General features: G+C 37.4%; 1 protein-coding gene across 7 annotated transcripts in view; it reads right to left on the bottom strand.

Annotated features, from left to right (window-relative positions):
* Positions 1 to 986: 986 nt before the first annotated feature.
* LOC127624712 (pro-neuregulin-2, membrane-bound isoform-like) overlaps positions 987 to 20,952 on the bottom strand; it is a 93,078-nt gene continuing 73,112 nt past the window's right edge. The window contains exons 5-11 of one of the 7 annotated variants that reach the window (XM_052099560.1): positions 18,867 to 18,925; positions 13,540 to 13,563; positions 9,013 to 9,115; positions 8,465 to 8,600; positions 8,236 to 8,363; positions 7,089 to 7,310; positions 987 to 4,145 (exon numbers count right to left, since the gene is read on the bottom strand). In XM_052099560.1, the coding sequence (XP_051955520.1) occupies positions 3,494 to 4,145; positions 7,089 to 7,310; positions 8,236 to 8,363; positions 8,465 to 8,600; positions 9,013 to 9,115; positions 13,540 to 13,563; positions 18,867 to 18,925 (1,324 nt within the window). In that variant the 3' untranslated portion in view covers positions 987 to 3,493. Of the gene's footprint in view, positions 4,146 to 7,088; positions 7,311 to 8,235; positions 8,364 to 8,464; positions 8,601 to 9,012; positions 9,116 to 13,539; positions 13,564 to 18,866; positions 18,926 to 19,243; positions 19,321 to 20,952 lie in introns of all 7 variants that reach the window. The other 6 variants (XM_052099562.1, XM_052099561.1, XM_052099563.1 and 3 more) reach the window with 6 other exon arrangements.

Below are 20,952 nucleotides of genomic sequence, written 5' to 3'. Positions count from 1 at the left end.
AGTTTAGTTTTATTAACCCTGTTGCAGGACAATTAATATAATTTACTGGTATTTAAAAAATATTATTTTGGGGAGTTTTCCTTGAAAAAGTAAGCACATTACCAATCATTGTCACAGGAAGAAGCAGCAGAGTGCGCATGAGAGGCTACCTTGCATCTAAACAGTGTTGCAATATTCTGAAAAAAATCCTTGTAGACATAAAAGACTCTCAAATTTGGAGTCTATGTCAATTCTCTTTTTTCTAAGTCAGAGCACACTCACCCGCCATCATGAGTCTAATATGAATATTCCTCACATTTCTCCTTTTGTGGCTTTTCATTTCTTAAAATAAATAAACTGGTGGGTTGTGACCCAAAAATGTGTTGCAGATATGTTCTGACAGTGTCATGGACAACAGGCAAAAAACAATGCCAAATGCAAGTTATAAAATGCAACTAACTATATTATTATGTATAGTTATGTATTTTGATGGTATAAAAAATATAGTAGAAGGTAGAAGCTGGCCAGAAGTAGGCAGATGGCAACATGAACAGGTTGCATAGGATGCCCTCATCCTGGAAAACCATGAACAAAACTACACAAGGTAAAACAAAATACATCCCAGGCTACATTATAAACAGATTTACTTGCTGTGTAAACAGGTTATACTGCAAATAACCTGTACCAAGTCTGCCAACCACTGAGTTTTGTGCTGTGACGAGGGCATGAAACAATCAAATAACATTTTGTAAGATAAACAACTGTGCTGGGTTGCCACTTGTTGTCCAATGTGAAATCTGGGTCCTAAAACAAAACCAGTTGAGAACCACTGGTCCATTTGTCTTCTGCTCACACAGAATGACTCTCTTCCCAGCATTCTGTGTTCTGTGCCATGGAATAGTTTGCCAAGTGGCTTTATCTCTCACTCCTTCAAGGGAAAGGGATTCAAAATAATTTGACATCATAACCACACAGATGAGACAGACAACAGGTCAGATATGGGCACATGTGTCAAAATGATACCAAGAAAGATTTATTTTCTCATATGAACAGGTGTTTTCATTTTTATTTTTACAATCTATGACAGTCACGTGTGTTTGTCTCTCTTTTTTTAAATCCTCTAGCATTTTTCCAAGAATGGACATGGTGGGGAAAAAGATTCCTTTTTATTGCTGAATGTAAAAAAAGAATAAAAAACATACACTTCCACTGACTTGAGAAAAAAAATCATATGCTGCTTGTACCATGCACCCATCTAACCTTGACCACAAGGACATGCAGAGATGAGGTGTTTAGACATTTCAAGCAAGGGGAAATCAAAACTAACCACCAGAGGTTGAGTTTTCAGGGGTTGGTTGATGGTTATAAATTCCATTTATAAACTAACTAGTCTTTTTTGGCATTTCTCAAACATACAGAGATCTAAAATGTGAGGGGGAAACATCAAGAGAAATTCTGCTCTTTAACCTTCAAACACAATATCACTTCATTTAAAAAGAAATGATAATCCATAGTGCTGTCATAATACAGCATTAAACCCCTTTTAGGTTCTAATTGAACATTATTGTTTTTTCACCAAAATAAACACAACACATTGTATCTATTTTAATAGAAGTGCATGAAAACATATCTAGCACGTATCTGCCTTGTTCAAATCTTCCAATATTTGGTGATTTTATGTGCCTTATCGAGTGGACTTCACCTTCTTTATCATGAATATTCTTTAAGCTGATGCTGACTGTGGATGCTCTTTGTTGTAGGTGAATAGCTAAAAACAGCCAATTATAATATACTTCATCTCACTGATTAGGTTCTAAATGTGTTGCTGGCTGGTGTCTCCTTCTAAAGAGAGCCATTTGATGCATTTGTTTTTCGATTGGTTTGGTCTGGGCCCAGTGATTGCTTCAAAATGGAGATGAAGGCATGGCTTTGTAATATAGTCGCTTATGAGAAATAATGATATACTGATTTCATAGTGTACTTTAGTAATGATAATAATAACAACAATAAGCTCTATTTGGTGTCTTACTGGTTGTGAAAATAAAACAATATGAAATACTGAATATGTGGACTTAATGAAATAAATAGACCTCAAATTAAAAACATGACAGCAAAACATACATTATATGCCATTCTTAGCTAAAAAATGAAATGCAGTTGAATGCAAGTAGAATATAAAGTTTGCATATTTTGGCATTTTAATGACCCCTAGTAATTCACAGCTATGCGTCTTGTCATTTGAGTCTAAGTTTGTTTGTGTATTTTACACAGAAATTCAGTTTCATGCTTTCTGTCCTGGAGTACAGGGACCAAAGGGAGAACAGGCACATCCGTCAGTCTCTCTTCAGTCCTGTGCATGAGGGAAATGTGTAGTGGAGTGAGGTCCTGAGACGCGGTGAGACCTTCCATCAGTCCATACTCTCTCTCTCCCTCCCTGTCTATCTAACTCTCCAATGGCCGCACTAATCGGATGGATGTGCTGATAATGAGGGTGACTTGAAAGAGTGATTGGAAGGTGGCTTGAGTGGGAAAGACTATATGTTCTTTATTTCTTTGTTATCTGTCAAAAGCTATTAGCACTGATAGCCAAGTTCAACTCCACCAGCTGTTATCCCAGCCCACGGCCTCCTCACATTTACCCTTTGGAATGAGAAGGCTCCCATGTGACAAACCTTACCCTGTAGGAATACAATGCAAGTCAAGGCAGGGCATCTGAAAGAACACATCAGGTGTACACGTTTATGCGTAACTCTAGACAACAGCAGCATATTTCTCAGAGCCACAGTCATTCCCAGGCCTCTTGATCGCTCTGCCTACGCACCTTGCCACGGTACGTAATAGAGCTACCCATTTGGTCAGGTGAAGCATTACGACATAGCACTCACACACGCACACAAACATATTTTATCGCCCCCACTTTAGACAGAGAAAGAACCCCAATTGCATTTGTCATCGATTTCCTGTTGGCAAAGCAACATGATCGTAAAACATCTCTTTGAATAAAATTTATGTAAACATACACCTTATGTTCGAGTGGTTTATATTGCATGATGGTGTGGGGGGAGGGATAAAGGAGAGCAATGTCACAGTTCAAATGGGGGTTTGCACCCCATAGAACACATCCTGGAAAGAAAAGTAAGGAAAAAGGCCAAAAAGAGATAACAAAAGAGTAAACGAGTATAAAAAATGAGGCGCTGTATAAGAAAGGCTACAAAAAACTTCACTGGCCCTCTGGCATCGGCATACAGCAAAAGGCACCACAATATTACTCTATTTTTTTTTCTTAAGTTGTGAAAAAATTGGCACATCTTTTTTATGCTGTAAATCAAAATGTACATATAAATAGAGTTTTCACTATAAAAAAAGTCTTTGCTGTTAACTAGTAGACAACTTTTGCTAAAATGAAAATAAATATTTCATTTGTTTAGAATATCTGTCAGTTATATAAAATAAAAATATTTCTTATAGGTGCAGGTCTATAGTAGATTGATTTTGTGTATAGGTGGTGGTCTCTTTAGTGGGGTGCATTGTCCAGTTTGGGCCGTGAGTGTGTCAGTCTGGTCTGTGTGCTGGCACGAGGCCCATGCCGCCCACTCTGGGCGTGAGAAGTCCGTGTGTCGGGTATGGGTCTGTAGAGGGTGGAGGGCTCGGCCGCATTCATATTCTGCATACTTAGGAAGGGCGTGCTCTCACCTTCCTCCACTTCCGAGTCACTGTCTGACAGGCAACTGCGTGAGCCCAAGTCCCGGGACGGCTGGTAGCCACGTGGCGCCACATGACCATTGAGTCTGGACCTGCGCCATCGCCGACTGCTTCTCTTTGGTTGCTCTAGGGAGGACAGGTACTCCTGGGTGCTCTCGTACTCCTCCTCCTGAGCCAGCCGGTAGGGGCTGGAGGGCAGACTGCCTGTGCTGTCTTGCAGGTAGCTGGCACGCTGCTGTTGCCGGTAAGGCTCGTGGCCCCGGGCCTCGTGTAGGGGCACCTGGTAGCGACGTAGCAGCGGCTGGTCCTCCACCGGGGGGTATGGAGCATGTGCAGCGGGGGGCAAGGACATGGCGTGGCTGGTGTTGTGGGACGTGATCTGGAAGGTAGGCACCTGTGGGGGCAGTGAGTAATGGAAGTCCACGGGTGACAGGTGAGCCGGTGTCGTCAGGGCGGACACATACCTGTGGTGAGAGAAAGGGAGGGAGAGGCAGAGGAGAGAGCAAGAGTAGGAGAGAAGGTTGCGCAAAACAGAAATACATGAGTCAAATATTTTTAAGTACAAACAAAAGAGAAGGGACCCGCCACCAAAAAGAAGATACTTTAGAAATAGATGCCATGCTGTGGAATATTAGAGTGTTGCATGAGTTAGGCGATTTAATCAGTGTCATTATCAGTGAAAACTAGTGATGCACAGAAATGAACATTTTTGGCTGAAACAAAGCCGAAAATTCTGGAAACACTGGGCTGAAAACTGAAGTTTATAATAAGTATTTTCAATTAGACTTTGTTTTGAATATTTTAACAAAATATAAATGTTATTATTAGGGATGCACCGAATCCACTTTTTCTTTAACTTCACATTTCAGTATAAAATAGAGTAGACGAAGAAGAATTACATAAAAAATTATGTAGACTATAAAGAAAACCTTTAACATTAACTACTCTACTGGATAAGGCAGAAGCAATATCTTAAGTGAACATGAAGTCAGTTCTATTGGCACTTTTGTATGTGGACCTGGAATGTGCAACGGATTCTTTAGTGGATCTCTTTTGTGTTCAGTTTTGTTGTGATAGGACATTACATTACTCAGTTTAAATATTATTGTCATTTGTTATATTATTATTATTATTATTATTATTATTATTATTAATAATAATAACAATACAGTTATATTATACAATAACACAGTTTCAGTCATAATTTCTTATCTTCAAAACCCACTGGCTTATACTTTGGTGGAACACTCCAGGAAGCGTGCATCACCGTGAACACATCACAAGCCACTCATGCTATGTGTGTGTCAACAACAGAGCAGCGCTCAATCACTGAAGCACGCATGCAGACTGCATATTTACTGATTAAATGCATCCTTTGCAAATTACAAAGCAATTGTGTGTCTTCAAGTGCTCTTTATTAACATGCTAATGACCAAGAGAACAATCACTTCACTTCTGTGGACGTGGACTTTAATGTGCAACATAAATAACGCTTTTTCTCCTTGTGAATGTTTCTGTTACCGGATTTAAAAGTAATGATTTCCGGTCCAATTTTTGGCTATGATTTTCAGGCTTTTTTTTTTTTCTTTTTTTACATTTAGGTGCATTCCTAGTGAAAACATCAACAAAAACTGAATTAAAAAATGTTCATTAACTTTAAAAGTAAGTAACAATAAAAACTAACATAATTGTAAAAACTGAACTAAACTAAAATATTCTTTTGTTGCTCTCTCAACTAGAATAAAATATAAATGACTACAAATTATTTTTTTTTATATTATGAAACAGCGTTTATTTAAATTAAATCAGTTAACACACTTTGGCAGCCCTAAAATGTTAAAACTTAATCTAAAATAAAAAACTAAAAATACAGAAAAACTAAAACTAGAAAAGGCTGAAAAAACTAAACTAAACTAAAACTAACAGTGATAGAGTAAGCAACAATTAAACTATATTGAAAGAAAATGTAAATGTAATGTAACACAATAATAGCCTTGGCTCTAATGCTGTGGCTCATTTACAGTACTCATGTATTGTGGTGTTGCAGTATTGTGTAAATTTACCCCTATCTTGCTATGGCACTTGAAAATTATAGTATATACATTAAGACACGGCAGCTGACAAACCTCTCAGTCTATGTGTGGCATTGTAAGTGCTGCACACAACCAGATGGATGACTACGATTGACTTCTGTTAGCTTGCATCATGCTACACTTAATCATGTAAACGGGCAATTTTCCTTGACGCCTTTGACAGGAAAATGTCTCCTATCTGTGCTTGCTCCTCCTGTCTATGCTGTGTGAGTAACAGTGACTGAACTCAAAGATAATTAAAGGGATATTTTAACCAAAAATGAAAATTCTGTCATCATTTACCCTCATGTTGATCCAATCAACTATAACATTCTATCTTACACAAAAGGAGATAGTGACTGAGGCATAGTCATTCTGACTAGCATCTCCTTTTGTGTTAATAGGAAAAATATAGTCATACAGGTTTGGAACAACATGAGGGTAAGTATATGAAGACAGATTTTTCATTTTTGGGTGAACTATTCCTTTGTCACTGGCCGGCCTTTCATAGATTTGCAGAACCTGAACTGAGGGCAGATCGCTCAGTTAGCTGCAGAGGAGGAGAGAAGGCAGAGAGGAAAGATGGAACAAGAGGGAAAGAGTGCACAGCAGAGCACAAGAGACTTTTTTCACTCCTGAGATAGTGTTGTTCGGCTCTCTTTGAATTAATGAACCCCTCACGGTATAAATCCTCCTGTTTTGGACCTCGCATGGCAGTGTGGGCGTTTTACAGGCAAGAGATAACTGTAAATACAGCTGGCCGTTGGCTAGTCCCACTCTGCCTCAATACAAATACTGCGTATCTGGAGCAGCGAAGCACTGTTTAACACCGACTCCCTCTCTGACACTCGCTCCATCAGGTCAGAGCATCTGCACGATATCTGCAGTGAATTTAAGGCCCCCTTTATGCCAGGCATTAACATACTTTGTTGGTGATTAGCTTGCAATATGATAGCACTTGCCCAAATTAAAGGGATAGTTCATGTGGAACACAAAAGGAGCTTTAAGGCAGAAGTCTCAGTTACCATTCACTTTTGATGCATCTTTTTCTCATACAATGAAAGTGAATAGAGACCGAGGCTGTCAGTCCCTAGAATTTGGGCAAACATCTCCTTTTGTGCTCCATGGAAGAAAAATGAGTAAACTATCCTTTAATGCCAGGTGTAAAGGGGCCTGAAGTATTAAATTCTCTGTGCACTGTGCGTATTGACTATTGAATCTTTCACGCCACCCATGCCAGTCTCCAGGGGTAATGGAGACTACGCACTAGAACCTTACTGCACACACTAAAAATGGTTTTGTAGTGCCATGGCTTGGGGGGGCGCTGTTGCGCACCTGTCGCTATGTGGAGAGTCCCCAAGCGAGTCGAACGAATCGCCGTACTGCAGGGCCGGCTGGTGGGGCTCAGTAAAGCCACAGTGTGCGGCACGCCTGGCCCGCGCATCCATGCATGCAGGACTGCTGCATTTACTGGTCCCCACTGAGGACATCATGCCGGAAGGACAGTCGGAGAGGACGCTGTCTGTGTGCTCCAGACTCCACGTTCTCCCCTCGTGTCTGAGAAAGACAGAGAAAAAGAAAAGGGACAGAAAGAAAATGGTACAGAAAAAGCGCATGAGATGCTTAACCCATATGTGTGTATGCGAGAATGTGTTTGAGTGAAAAGCGTAAAGTCGGAGCGCTGCGAGTGGTCAGTGAGTAAACCTGAGTTTCTCTTCACTTTAAAAGGGGTGAAAAATGGACATCTGACTTAGATTCCATGTCAAAGCGCATAGAGATGAGTGTAAGGGGAAAGAATGCTGAATAAGATGAAAACAGACGTATGACTCGGGTAGGGGGCAATTGGAGCATGACCCTGGCTCTTGATGAGTAAAAAGCAAAGTGAGGAGTCTCCACACACACACACACACACACACACACACACACACACACACACACACACACACACACACACACACACACACACACACACACACACACACACACACACACACACACACACACACACACACACACACACACACACACACACACACACACACACACACACACACACACACCTAAAGTAAAGTAGAAAGGAAACTTTCTATAATTATAATGTTTAATAAGATATAAATGTTGATAGAGACTTTTCTTTTTACTTTAGTGCATAAAATTAAAAATGTGTTTAAGAATTATAGCAGGTCACCATTTGGACAAAACCTGACCCTCACACACTAACCCTCACCCAAACTACAGTATATAACCCACACATTAACTGGAACCATAAAAGAAAACTTTCTGCACTTTTACAATAATACAAAACATGAATTACTTTAATTATAAATCTTTGTTTCAAATTATGAAACATTCCAAGGATGTTTCAAAATCACAAAATATTCTCAAAGGGAGGTCAGATTTATTTTACTTCTTGCAACATAATTGTCCCTAAACTGTCTAAGCACTGTTATAGTAAATCAGGCCTTGCTGGCAGGGAATGTACCTGTGAGTGGAGGAATGGGCCCGGGTGGAGGAATTGTGGGATCTGGAAGACTGTCGGCTGCCAGGAAAAGACACCTCTGTTCCGTGTCTAATAACTCTCTCAGTTGCAGGAATATTTTTTGAGATATACTGCAGGTAGGAGAGAGAAAGAGCCCTTCTTTTAAGACAGCTGTCCACTAAAGAAGATATTACTTCACAAGCAATGCCATTTAGCAAGAAGAGTGACGTACATCTACCATGGGTATCTCCTCAGGACCAGGGCCTGGATGATTGGGTCCATTTGCCAGGTTCCGGTTGGGGTGATCCACGCACATGTTCTGCCTCAGATGATTGTGCATCTTCTTCCTCTGTTTCCTGGGGGGGAGGCTACAGTGAGGCAGTGTCACTCTCTCAGACACCAACCCACAGTCACATTTATCACGTCACATTTACAAGTTTATTTCCATGCAACTCCTAACCAGTGCTGCTGATAGATTTATGGTGCATCAAGTACTTTTTTATTAAATTGTTTTGGTGGATCCAACAGTGAAAAGTTGTCTGCTTCTGATGACTTCATGAAATCAACCATGATTCATTTATTGCAACCAAAAGTGTCCAATAATTGGGGGATTACTGAAATGAGTAATATTTGACTGGTCATGTAATCTCAAACTGCCATAATATTTTTTTTAGTGCAGGGCAACTCGAAGTATTACTGCAACAGTAAAATGGTTACATCTAATAATGCATCTAGAATGAGATCTATAATATACTGTATGACGCTGTCATGCTTGCTTACTTGGTTTTGCAGTAGGCCACCACACAGACTATGCCCACCACCAAAAGAGCCACACAGATGCCGGTGATTGTCAGGACTCTCTTCTGATAAAGCTCCTCTGCCTCTGTATGGAGCCAGACAACAAATGCAACACAACAGAAGTGAACTATCAGTCTCTTCTCCAATTAAAACTGTTTTTGAAACACTCTCATAAACAGTTTCCACTGCTGTGGCGAATCCTCCATCATGCCTTCCAGTAACAATTTCTTAGATACAGTATATCATGTACATCTTAGAGAAACTTGCTCATCCTATCAGGCATGTAGCATGACTCAGAATACGCAATAGAGCTGAGCAGAACTGCACTCTCATTAGCTGTATTGAAATGAGGATTAATCGAGGACGGGCACTAGGCTTAGGCCCCTACACAGGACTCTAATGGAGCAGCTCAGCAGTGGAAAGTGCTTGCGTGAGGCATAATGCATATCATTATCTGGACATGTGGGAATGGGCCCTGATAAAAATGCATCTGTGATTCCATGGATGCCTCTATCCACTGGAGGGCATTGTAATTCAGCTCAATTTACAAGACCAGCCTGCATTCCAGAGAGGCAAAGTGAAAATATGAAATGTAGATGAATGTACATGACATGTTCCTTCAAGAAGCAATCACACGGAGGCACAAATGCTCTAAACAGGGGTATTTGTTGAGCCTCATTAAAAGGATAGTTCACCCAAAAAATGTTTTGTCACCATTCAATTTCATTGTATTGAAAAAAGTTGCAGTGTAAGTTAATGGTGAATGAGGCTAACATTCTGCCTAATGATGACAGAGTTGTTGGTTTTGGGTGAACTATCCCTTAAAATGATAGTTTAGTAATGTATCCTTAACCAATCAAAGCATGGATGTTTAGCAAGCTTAAACACATGCTGAATGTTGGCTACAAATCAAAAGGAAATATTTCAAATCACAAACTATAGCCAGCCTTTGTCTTTCCCTTGAAAATGGGCCTTGAGTTGCTCTCATTGACGTTTCAAAGGGAAGAGAATGTGCCTGATGTGTGGAAGGATAGGGGTTGGTAAGGGGGAAATATTTCATAATCAATAATGAAATAATCCAGCTGTCTTTTGCTCATTAGTACAGAGCGAGCTGGAAAAATGGTCAGAGAACATTATTTACACAGGGCCGCATGGTCTCTGCGATGGCAGATGTGGATCTAAGTAAGTTTGACTCTTAAGAATCCAAACTTGGACTTTGTAGAAGGCCTAGTTACATGTACCATACAATGGATCATTTTCAAGGGAAAACAGGGGTGGTTTTTATAAGCAGAGAACAGATGATTGGGAGAGGTCATATAAACAACCTAATTATGGGACTAATGCAGTTTGGCATGCTAGGGCAACAGGATTCAGTGTTTTCAAGCCTAACAAAATCAATAATAGAAAAACAAAAGAGACACTGCATACAATTTGGAACCATTATAAAATACAGCTGCAGAAATCTCACAGGTGAAGGAGAAGAATGGCAATCTAGCATGCAAGGACAAAGAGGCAAAAAAAGAAAATTGAGCAAGAAGAACAGAAGTTGAGGGAAACTGAGAAAGGGAATATGGCAAAGAAGAGTAAGGTAGGGAAGAGGAAAGTAAGAAATCTAAGACTTTTTTCAAAAGATGAAAACTGTGTCAATATTTACTCTCATTCACTTTCATTTCATGGTGGGCCTCCTTTTGTGTTCCATGTAAATAAGCAAGCCATACAGGTTTGAGTAAATAAGGACAGAATTTTCCTTTTTGTGTGAACTATCAGTTTAAGACAGTCAAGGGAACTCATATCTGCAGCACATATCCATATTGCATTTAAATGATCTTGACATGTCAGTCAAGTCACCATGATCAACTCTATATCAAGCACCCTCTGGGGAAGTTACAGCTTGCTATCAAATAAACCTCCTTATTGACATGGCCAGATATTATATGGCCCTTTGAAAACATCAAAATGGGCAACCGAAAGAGTTTGATGTAAAACCTGAGAGAATGTGCAAGATGGAAAATGAACACTCGAAACAACTTGAGCCAAGGCTAGCCAGGTGTAACATAATCAAATTCAATGTTAACACTACTCCAGCGCACATAAACAAATCCACTTGAATCTACGAACCTATGTTTACTGCTCTGTGAATACCAGTTTGGTGTGTAAAATGGATGGAGGTTTACACAAATCACACCTGTGTAATGCTAACTTTTACATTTTGAGGCAAACTGCATATGCACAGTTGAAGAAACCTGTGTACCTTCATGTTGACAACAAATATTTCCTGGATCTTTATGTTGTTTCAACCAATTAAACAAAACATGTGGATATCAAGAGCCCTACATAAATCTTAACATACTAACTACCAGGGACTAAAAACAAAGGAATGAAGAAAAAAACGCAAAAGAAAAAAAAAAACGAAAACAGGAACAAAATCCTTTCAATTGTTCCGGAGTGAAAACATTATTTTGAAATGCTGGTAACCGGTTAATTTTGTTCTGCTAATTTTTTCATTAAACCAAAGACCAAAGGGTATATCACGGTCAATTTTCTGAATTACATTACTTCCTGTTGCTCAAAAATAATTTGGCTTCTCTCCTTTTAGTCAAACATGAGCATGCACTTTGATTCTAAAGGATGCCACTAGTTTAAAAACCAATGTAAAAAAATACATGAAAATAATAATTATTCCTGCAAACGTTGATGTGTAGTCCAAACGCGCTCATGTGTGTGTGTATGCATGCAGGAGAGAGAAATTTAAGCTATTAATTGATCAGGTGGCTAAATTAATATTTGAAATATTTTTGAGGATAAATAATAAAATAAAGAATAAATTTTTGAAATTGTTACTTTATAAGTTGCTGTATACTATGATTATTACGATTTTTATCCTATAACTAAAACGCCACCCTTAGCACAGAGTACTGTCATTTAAATACAAAAAGAAAATATGAATTTAATATTATTAACCATTCTTTTATTTCTATCTTACCGCTTAATATTTCAGGGTTGCTGCAGAGTTTTAAAAATAAAATGTAAGACTTTTTAAGACATTTTTCAAGACCTGAACAAATAAAATATATACCTTATCCCCAAATCAAAACAAACCAGCACAATCTCAAAATACTGTAAATCATGTATCACAGACTGTTACTTAAACAGGCAGGGGCACACATTCAGCATGGCCTTGACATTGCTTATCAGTAAAACAGGGTAGGATATATGCAAGTTAAAAATATTCAAGACATGTTTCCCACATTTATATCACATTCAAATTGGTTTACATACCAATTACATAAATAGATACAAATTAGAGGTTGACCGATATTGGATTTTGCTGATAAGATAATATGTTGAATGAAAGACAGTTAATCTAGCAATAGTTTTTAAAATCGGTAGCCTTTATTAAATTTTCTTAGACTTTCCTTATTAAAAGTAAAAGTAAACATTGTCATATTTCATCAACACTGTATAAATCATCAACTGTTGATCATTAGTAATCGCTTGTCATAAATTTCCGACATGGCTTAATGATTGTGAACTGCTCTGCAACAGCTGATAATGCTTACAAGCCCACGCCTGCTTGGAGAAAATACAACAGTGCCGTGTTTTCACTTTGAAGGATGCAGTGCATGCATTTATTTCATTAAATCGGATTCTTTTGATGTTTGATAAACACATTTGGTCATATCACGATTCCTGTCTTTCCATTTTTGTCTTTTGTCATATAATCTAAGATATTTACATTTTTTTTATGACCTTAGACTTTGGAAAACTGAATTTTAGACATTTTCAGCCTTTTTAAGTGTCTGCGGGAACCCTGTATTTGTAAAGGAGGCTGTGGGACGACAGCACCAGAATGGAAAATTACTGTTTACGCTCAGAACAAACCAAAATACATTTCTTTGTTATTTGTTGTCATTATGACAATTAAACAGTCTATGGCTTAGTTTTTTTTTTTCTGAAAAATTTATAGCTTTTAAAGCTGAAGTGTGTAATTTCCACCAAATGGAATTGCAAAAATAATTATCATTTTCAAACAGGTTTCCAAACACTCTCCCATTTTCCATTGGTTGGCCAAACAGATAGTCCCATCCCAAACTTGCACCATTGTTTAGCCAATGTTGCTGTGTCAGGCTGATTGAGATGCAACAGTGATTAGACTTTTCAGGGAAATCAACCTACAAATAACTACAAATTGCTTTTAATAGCCATAACACAATGAGTCATTAGAAAATTCGTAAAGACAGGACAAGGGCTGCAGATAAAATTCTATTGCTGACTCTTGGAAAACAGGAGCTACAATACAGAGCAATAGCTGATATATTTGTTAATCAATTTGTTCATTTGCTTTAGAGAGAGAGAGAGAGAGAGAGAGAGAGAGAGAGAGAGAGAGAGAGAGAGAGAGAGAGAGAGAGAGAGAGAGAGCGAGAGTGAGTGAGAGAGATGAAGATGTGTCAAATGGAATGAGAGCTACACAGTTCAGTTTGGAAATCAGGAGGAAGGATTGGTCCATACCCATAAATTCAATCCCAAGAGACTCTGCCAGTTCAAAGAGTTGATAATTGACGAACAAAAAACAAAGAGGAAAAAGAAGAACAAAGTTTAAGAGAGAGCTATTCCTCCCTACACAGGAACACATTTGGCATTGCGGTATGAGAATTCTATACACATCAGACACAGCCTAAGTGGAGCTATGTGCATACTGGAGAACAGCAAGTGATTAGGGCATGCATGTTAGAGCAAGCCTATGCACACTGAAATATGGGTTTCTAGAACATGATTAGGGATTACAAAGAAGAATTATAATTAATCAAACTAGCATCAAACTTGTAGTTTATTTTGGTATTTATTGCATGAACTGGGGCCTAAGGTTTTAATACGAGCATCTAGGTTAGTAGGTTTCTTTATTTTTTAATTAATGTCATTGTGCCGATTCACCGTTAGTGGCTGAAATTAATGTTATTTAAGGGGTTACATCAATTGTATGAACAAAATAATTGTTGTCACAAAACACAGTTTCACTAGACAAAACAAGCATGTAGTATGCAGGGATGCAAGTAAATTGAATGTTCAACTATACAATTACAATTTCTATGGTGTGTCTTACCTGTGGGGCACAGAGACTGTGCGTATTATTCATAGAACAATTTGAATGACAGTTGTCATTTTTGTGATTTGTCATTTGTCAATCCCTAAGAACACACTAGGACGGTTATATTAGTAAAACATGCGATCATATGCAACAGATAATTTGGCTAGATGGAATAGACAATGCAAGTAAAGGAATTAATTCAGATTGTCCCTAGTTTATAAAAAAAAAAGATGGAGGTTTCATTAAGACAATTATAATGGTAGTGAATGGGGCCAGTCTGTAAACGTTAAAATAAACTTTCAAAGGTATAGCCACAAGACACTAGACACAAACACTTCATGTTATCATAACAGTAGTCTGAAAAAATTGTTTACTAATCTAATCTGTGTAAAGTTGTCTAATATTACAACTTTTTTGTCAAGAAAATGTTAACCCTGTAATCTGGTAGATGCTGTTACGTCAGGAAATTCCCTAATTTTCACAACCAAAAACTTATTAACATGAATAATGTTTATGTTTTGTGGCTGTACTTTTGAAACAGTGATTTTTAATGTTTATTGACTGAGCTCATTTAATTCCAATATAAGTGCCTTACACAAAAATGCTGTTGATTGTGTTTAACTTGTATTCAACTTTAAACATTTAAGGTGTTATTGGATTCATATTTGCTTGTATGTAGTGTTTGAATCTGGTGTACATCCATATCTAGCATAAGACTTGACAATAATCGGATAATCGGAGTTTGTGGGGATAGTGTCTTTATTTATGGAGCACAACTGGAGGTCCGGCTAATAATGGCATCAAACTATTTTCTTGCAGTAGGGGATCAGGATTATACAACTGTGTTCATGAATGGATGAGTGAGGAAAACTTTAGCATGGACAGCTCACATGCCTAATATTAGCTGCAGGAATCCCCACTGTTGTCATGGCATCAAACTTCAATAGACTTATGTGTGATATGTGGTATAGAGGTTCTAAAGAAGGGACCACCAAATACGATGATCCCTTTGCAAGGGATGCCCATTCCTACAAAATACATGTAGCTATATATTTATATATACGTAAACAGAGCAATTCATACTGTGTCGGAAATAACATTTTGATTTCAATAACAAGACAAATCATGAGAACAGCAGTGTCTGATGCTGATGTCATTGATGTCAAACTTGATACAAAGCATCTAGATATTTACTTTTGAGAGCTACAGTAGATGGGAAGATTTTCAGCAAATAACAATTAAAATTTCTGTCATAAAAAGCTATTGTACAGCATTAGAAGACTTGCATAATAGCTTGCAAATCGTATGAACCACTTTTATGATCCTTTAATTTTTATTGTGATTGTATTATATATTTGGAGTGGGAATGGAAAAAATCAGCCAGGACATTCTGCAAAATGTCATCTTCTGTGTTTCATGGAAGAAAAAAATCACAAGGGTGAATAAATATACTCTCAAAATGTTGGTGGATTCCAGTTTGATTGTCCCAGCCACTGCTTCCACTAACTCTATATAGACTCTAAACAGTTCCTGAACATATGTGTCTCTGTTAACCGCGAGGAACTGGAGGCCAGTTACCCTTCCTCTTGTTGATGTCAATGTTCTCTTGGTGAAGGCTTTAGCTCTCTGCTGTGGCTCTAATTGGCAGAGTGCTTACAATTCTTTCTTCAGCATAGAGTGGAACAGAAAGTGACAGAAGATACTGAGAAGACCGATCTGAGGAAATGTCTACTTTCACGCTTTCTCTGAAGGATAATCTGCACACACACTGCAAACTGGGATTTACAAATTGGGCTTTCCATGTCAAAGTTTTGACAGATTTAAAAGTTCAGTGCACTGAGGTCGTTTCTATGTCTCAGTCCCTGGTGACTAAGCTATGTTTAAGTGATGGGCCAAACCACTTATTTGCTTTTCAATGCAATACTAAATACTTTCAAGTCCAAAAATCAATGATTTGGATTCCAATTCCGGAAAAAGTATTGGCATCAAATTTAAAAGCCATCATCATTAACAAAAAATACACATCAAATTACGAACACTCAACTTTAACAAAAGCCTTTTATAACCATATTATTATTATAACTAACAACTTTTTCAATATCAAAGCTTATTATATATCTTTCATTTACTAGTTTATCAAAAAAGACTTAGTGGTAGATTCACTAAACAGTTGTGACACTTTTGACCGTGATATTTCAGCGCAAAAACCTGTTTCTTATTCACTAACCACCCACAATCTATATTATCAAGCGCAATAAGCACTGAAGTTACGCTGCGTCTTGGGTATTTAAATCAATTTATTGTCATGACTCCTTTATGTAAATTAGTTTAATTATAGATTGCGCTTCATTCACAAAAATTGCCTGGTGCAATTTAGATTGCCCCATTACTGCCAAATGAAAGTAGGTGGTAAAATGAATTAAGAGATGTTTGTGAACATTTTCAAACAAGCAAATCAAATGATGGAGAAGAGTGTTATATCCTGGTATATATCCAGATGAGCAGTGTTGCCAAGTGCACGTTCTGCCTGTTTAAGAGATGGTCCAGGTGTCGGGATCACAGTGATGATGTATAGTACTAGCAAGGTGTGTCAAATACATTGGTCTGCGGCTTTATAGCACTCAGAATCAGACCACGAGATCTGAATTGAGCATACAAATTGCGTTGTGTTTGCGCTGTTGACTTATATGCATAATTTCATTAGTGAATCAGGCGCTAAACCAGCGCAAAATAGCGCATGCAAAGATTCTTAGTGAATCTGCCCCTTAAATTGAACAGTATAATGTAAGGATCAGAAGTATTAATATTTCAAGATCGATCTGCCCATCACTACCATCACTACTATTTTTCCTCATGCTGCTTCAAAAGTATTTTATATGCACATACAGTGCCACATTCTGTTTTAAAAGCCTTTTATGCACCTGAACTATTTCAGCATCCAATGTTTGTTGAAAGAAACACATTTCTAGAGAGGTAACCTGGTTGTTGACAGCGAGAAAGCGAAACAATCCACGCATCTTTGCATGCGAAGACATGATGATCTATCCTGATATAGGTAACACATATCACATTCCAAGATGCTAAATCATGACATGACATAACAAGACACAGGTTGTGTCATATTATTATTTGTATTGTTTTGCATCTCTTTGAGTGTTTTTTTTTTTTTTTTTTTTTAAATAAAAGCTTATAAAGCATTCCTTTTATACCGGGAGGAAATCTATTCCATATTACATCCAACTATGTAAGCTTTCCATCCTAGAACAGTTGTGTTAAAATAAATCTTTTGTGTTGTACCTCCTCTCTCTCTTTTTTTTAAACAATAAGTACAGGTTAACATTAAAGTCATGTTAAAATGTAAACAGCGGCAGCATAGCAACATTGTTGAAAGCACAAAGGCCTGATTATAGACATATGTGAGAGCCCATAGCTCACAGGCATGAGCTGTCAGGTGTAGTGATCCCTCTGCCTCCCTCTAATCTAGGTGTTATTTTGCAGTTGATAGGCATGTGCAGTGGAATTGCTGATGTGTATAGCCTTATACGGGTAAAATGTGCCACCTCGGGGAAGTTGAGGTGGTTAATTTCACAACATAATTAAGGGGAGGATTTTTTAACTGTGAGGTAAAGACAGGGGAGGTGTGTGTGTGTGTGTGTGTGTGTGGGGGGTATTGTATGTGTTGTATGCAAAATACTGCGACTGATGAAATAAACAGGGCGAGATGAACAGCGCTACCTTTTTGCATTTTTGGAACTTTACAAAGTCTGATACTTCTCTGTCTACTAATGATATTATATAACTAAATGTGTGACATAACAGAAACGCCTAGTGATCAACAACATAGGTTGTTGCTATCATTTCAAATGACATTTCTTTCTCCTAAAATCTTTTTCTGTTGACTTTAACCTAATTGAAGCCAAACTGAGAATTCCTTGATATGTTGAAAAGGCTGTAAAAGGTGAACATGAATGCACAAATTAATTACGAAATTGAGAAGCTCAATGAAAATGAACATTTTACTGTACAATTACGGATTAGATTAAATCATTTTTAATTATATGTATGCAATGTGTATGCAATTTTTAACATACATCCTATATAATTTGTAATTTAGTTTATATAAGTTTAAATATTATCTTATTATTATCATCTTCCCCATTTGCAGTATTTACATATAGTTATATATCAATCTTGACAATTTATTTATAAAAAATACAATATTAGCTACTATTTTGATATTGTTATCATGCAATTTTATAACTAAAAGATTTTTGGCTGACCAGACTCATGTTGTGCTAAATCTAATGGTCTAGGTGGACACTCCATAGCATTTGTGTTTAATGGTTAGTAATGTCATAGTAAGAATTATATTTAGTTTTATATGTTATGTATATGTTTCACGTGTTAAGCAGTGATGCAGCCTCTTTTTTTCATAGTTTTTCTTTACATCCATAAATCATAATGATAAGTTCAGGGTTTAATTTACTGAAGTACATGCAATCATACTCGAAAACATGCATGACTGATCATGTTAAAGCATAACAATGTTTTCAATGTACAATTAACCAATGATGCAAGAGTGGTGAATGGCACACTGGACCAAGTAAAACTGATTAAGTAATAAAAAAATGATGAATTTGTTAGAACCTCGAGTGGGTGATTAACCATGACAAAGTTATATTCCACATCTCCATTTTCAGCATGCAGAACGGACAGACAGACAGTCAGACAGAAGAAGAAATGGACATACGGTAGAAACTGGCCATAACGTAGGTTTGACAGCGATCACCAGTAAAGTCATTCGGACACCTGATGGAAGGAAACAAAACCATAGAAAGAGAAGGAAAGAGGTGGAGAAAGAAGGGGTGTCAAGCAGAGAGGAGAAATGCCACAGAAAGAAGAAAGAGAGAAAGAGAGAAAAAGCAGAGAGAACATGGAATTAGAACAACACTACAATAATGTACAGCAGAAGCAGAGGAAGCCCACTGGAGCACCACTGTGTCTGTTTCAGGACAGACTGAAGCCAGCAAGCCTTGGGAGGCGGAAGAGGACAAGGGACAAACAACAGTGGGAACCCAGTGACACACCAGTCCTCCGTTTGTGACTGTACATCTTAAGTCAACATACTTTTATTAGGTTTGGGCACGTATAACCGCAGGGGCTCTGTCTGCAAGCACCGCGGGCCGAAGTATCCATCCGGACATCTGGGGGTGGAAGGAGAAGTGGAAAAGATGATACACACCAAACACACAAACACATACAGATATCATACACAGACAATATTATGCGTAATGATTTTGGAAATGCATCCGCACACACCTGCATACTGCAGCCACTCCAGCAATCCAATAGTGAAACAATTATAAAGATATAATTTGTTTAATATGCAGAAGTTGCAGGCTGGAATGATACAACCATATTTTCTTTTTTCATATTATATTTTTGTTGCCTCCTGGGAAGTTTGTACTTACATGCTCTAAAATAATCATAATGTCATGGGCGTGTTGATCAATTTCATTTATTTATCATATTTTCTGCTTATGCGATAAAATGAAAAGCAAAGAATTCACATTAGGTGTGGAATTGTATGCTTTATCTATGCATCAAATCATTCTCATGCTGCCACAGAGAATGCTTTGAAATGTGTCATGCCAGTCAGCTCAAAAAGTAGCTAAATAAGTCACATTTATTACTCTTGGTTAATATTGATTTATAAACAGGTCTATAGAGTTGTTTTGTGTTAGTTCATAATGCATTAACTGTGTTAACATATACAATTTTTATCATAAAAAATATGGGAACACTATACAATAAGGTTCCATTTGTAAACATTAGTTAATGCATTAGATATCATGAACTAACAAAGAACAGTTTAATACTACAGCATTTATTAGTCTTTGTTAATGTTAGTTTATAAAAATACAATTGTTCATTGCTAGTTTGTGTTAGTTCATAGTGCATTAACTAATGTTAACAAATACTACTTTAACCTTATTGTAAAGTGTTACCCTATTCCTTTGACAGACTTTATCAATATTCTTCACCAATAGTAAACAAAATGCATACAAACTAAATGGTACAGTCAAAATGACCATTTACCAATTTACTACTACCATAATTTCTTAATGGAACATTCCGGGCTCAACACAAGATAAGCTCAATCGACAGCTTTTGTGCAATATAAAGTTGATTACCACAAAAAGTTATGTCGATCTGTCCATCCTGTTTTATAAAAAAAGAAAGAAGGTTCTTTTACATTGAAAATCGAGGTTACATTGAGGCACTTACAATGGAAGTGAATGGGGCCAATGTTTGTAGGGTTTAAAGGCAGAAATGTGAAGCTTATAATTTTATAAAAGCACTTATATTAATTCTTCTTTTAAAACTTGTGTAATATTAGAGCTGTAAAGTTGTTTAAATTGTCACGTTTACAGACATACTAGGGTTTTCGGCATTGTCATGGCAACAAAGTTGTAAAATTGGCTATAACTTTACACAGAAAACACACTAAAATCATGTTAATAAACATATTGTTTACATCTTGTGGCTATACTTTTTAAACAGTGAGTATTTTAACATTAATGGATTGACCCCATTCACTTCCATTGAACTGTAATCCAGATTCTTTTTGTTTTTTTTATCTTTTTTAAGAAAAGGGGGACAAGTTGAAGTAAGCTTTACTTACTGAATCCAGAATACTACTTTAACTGACATGCCCCCAACTTGGAAAATCAGGGTTTAAAGAAAATCTAGAGTTTCCCACAAATAATTCCGACATTGTGGTGGTGTTCATGTGCGCTCACCTCGTAAATACAATTGTTTCAACATGACTTGAA

The sequence above is a fragment of the Xyrauchen texanus genome, chromosome 31 (genome assembly GCF_025860055.1).
Source record: "Xyrauchen texanus isolate HMW12.3.18 chromosome 31, RBS_HiC_50CHRs, whole genome shotgun sequence".
Taxonomy (NCBI): domain Eukaryota; kingdom Metazoa; phylum Chordata; class Actinopteri; order Cypriniformes; family Catostomidae; genus Xyrauchen; species Xyrauchen texanus.
Note: the sequence above shows the minus strand (reverse complement) of the source record. Positions and strands in the feature narration are given on the sequence as shown.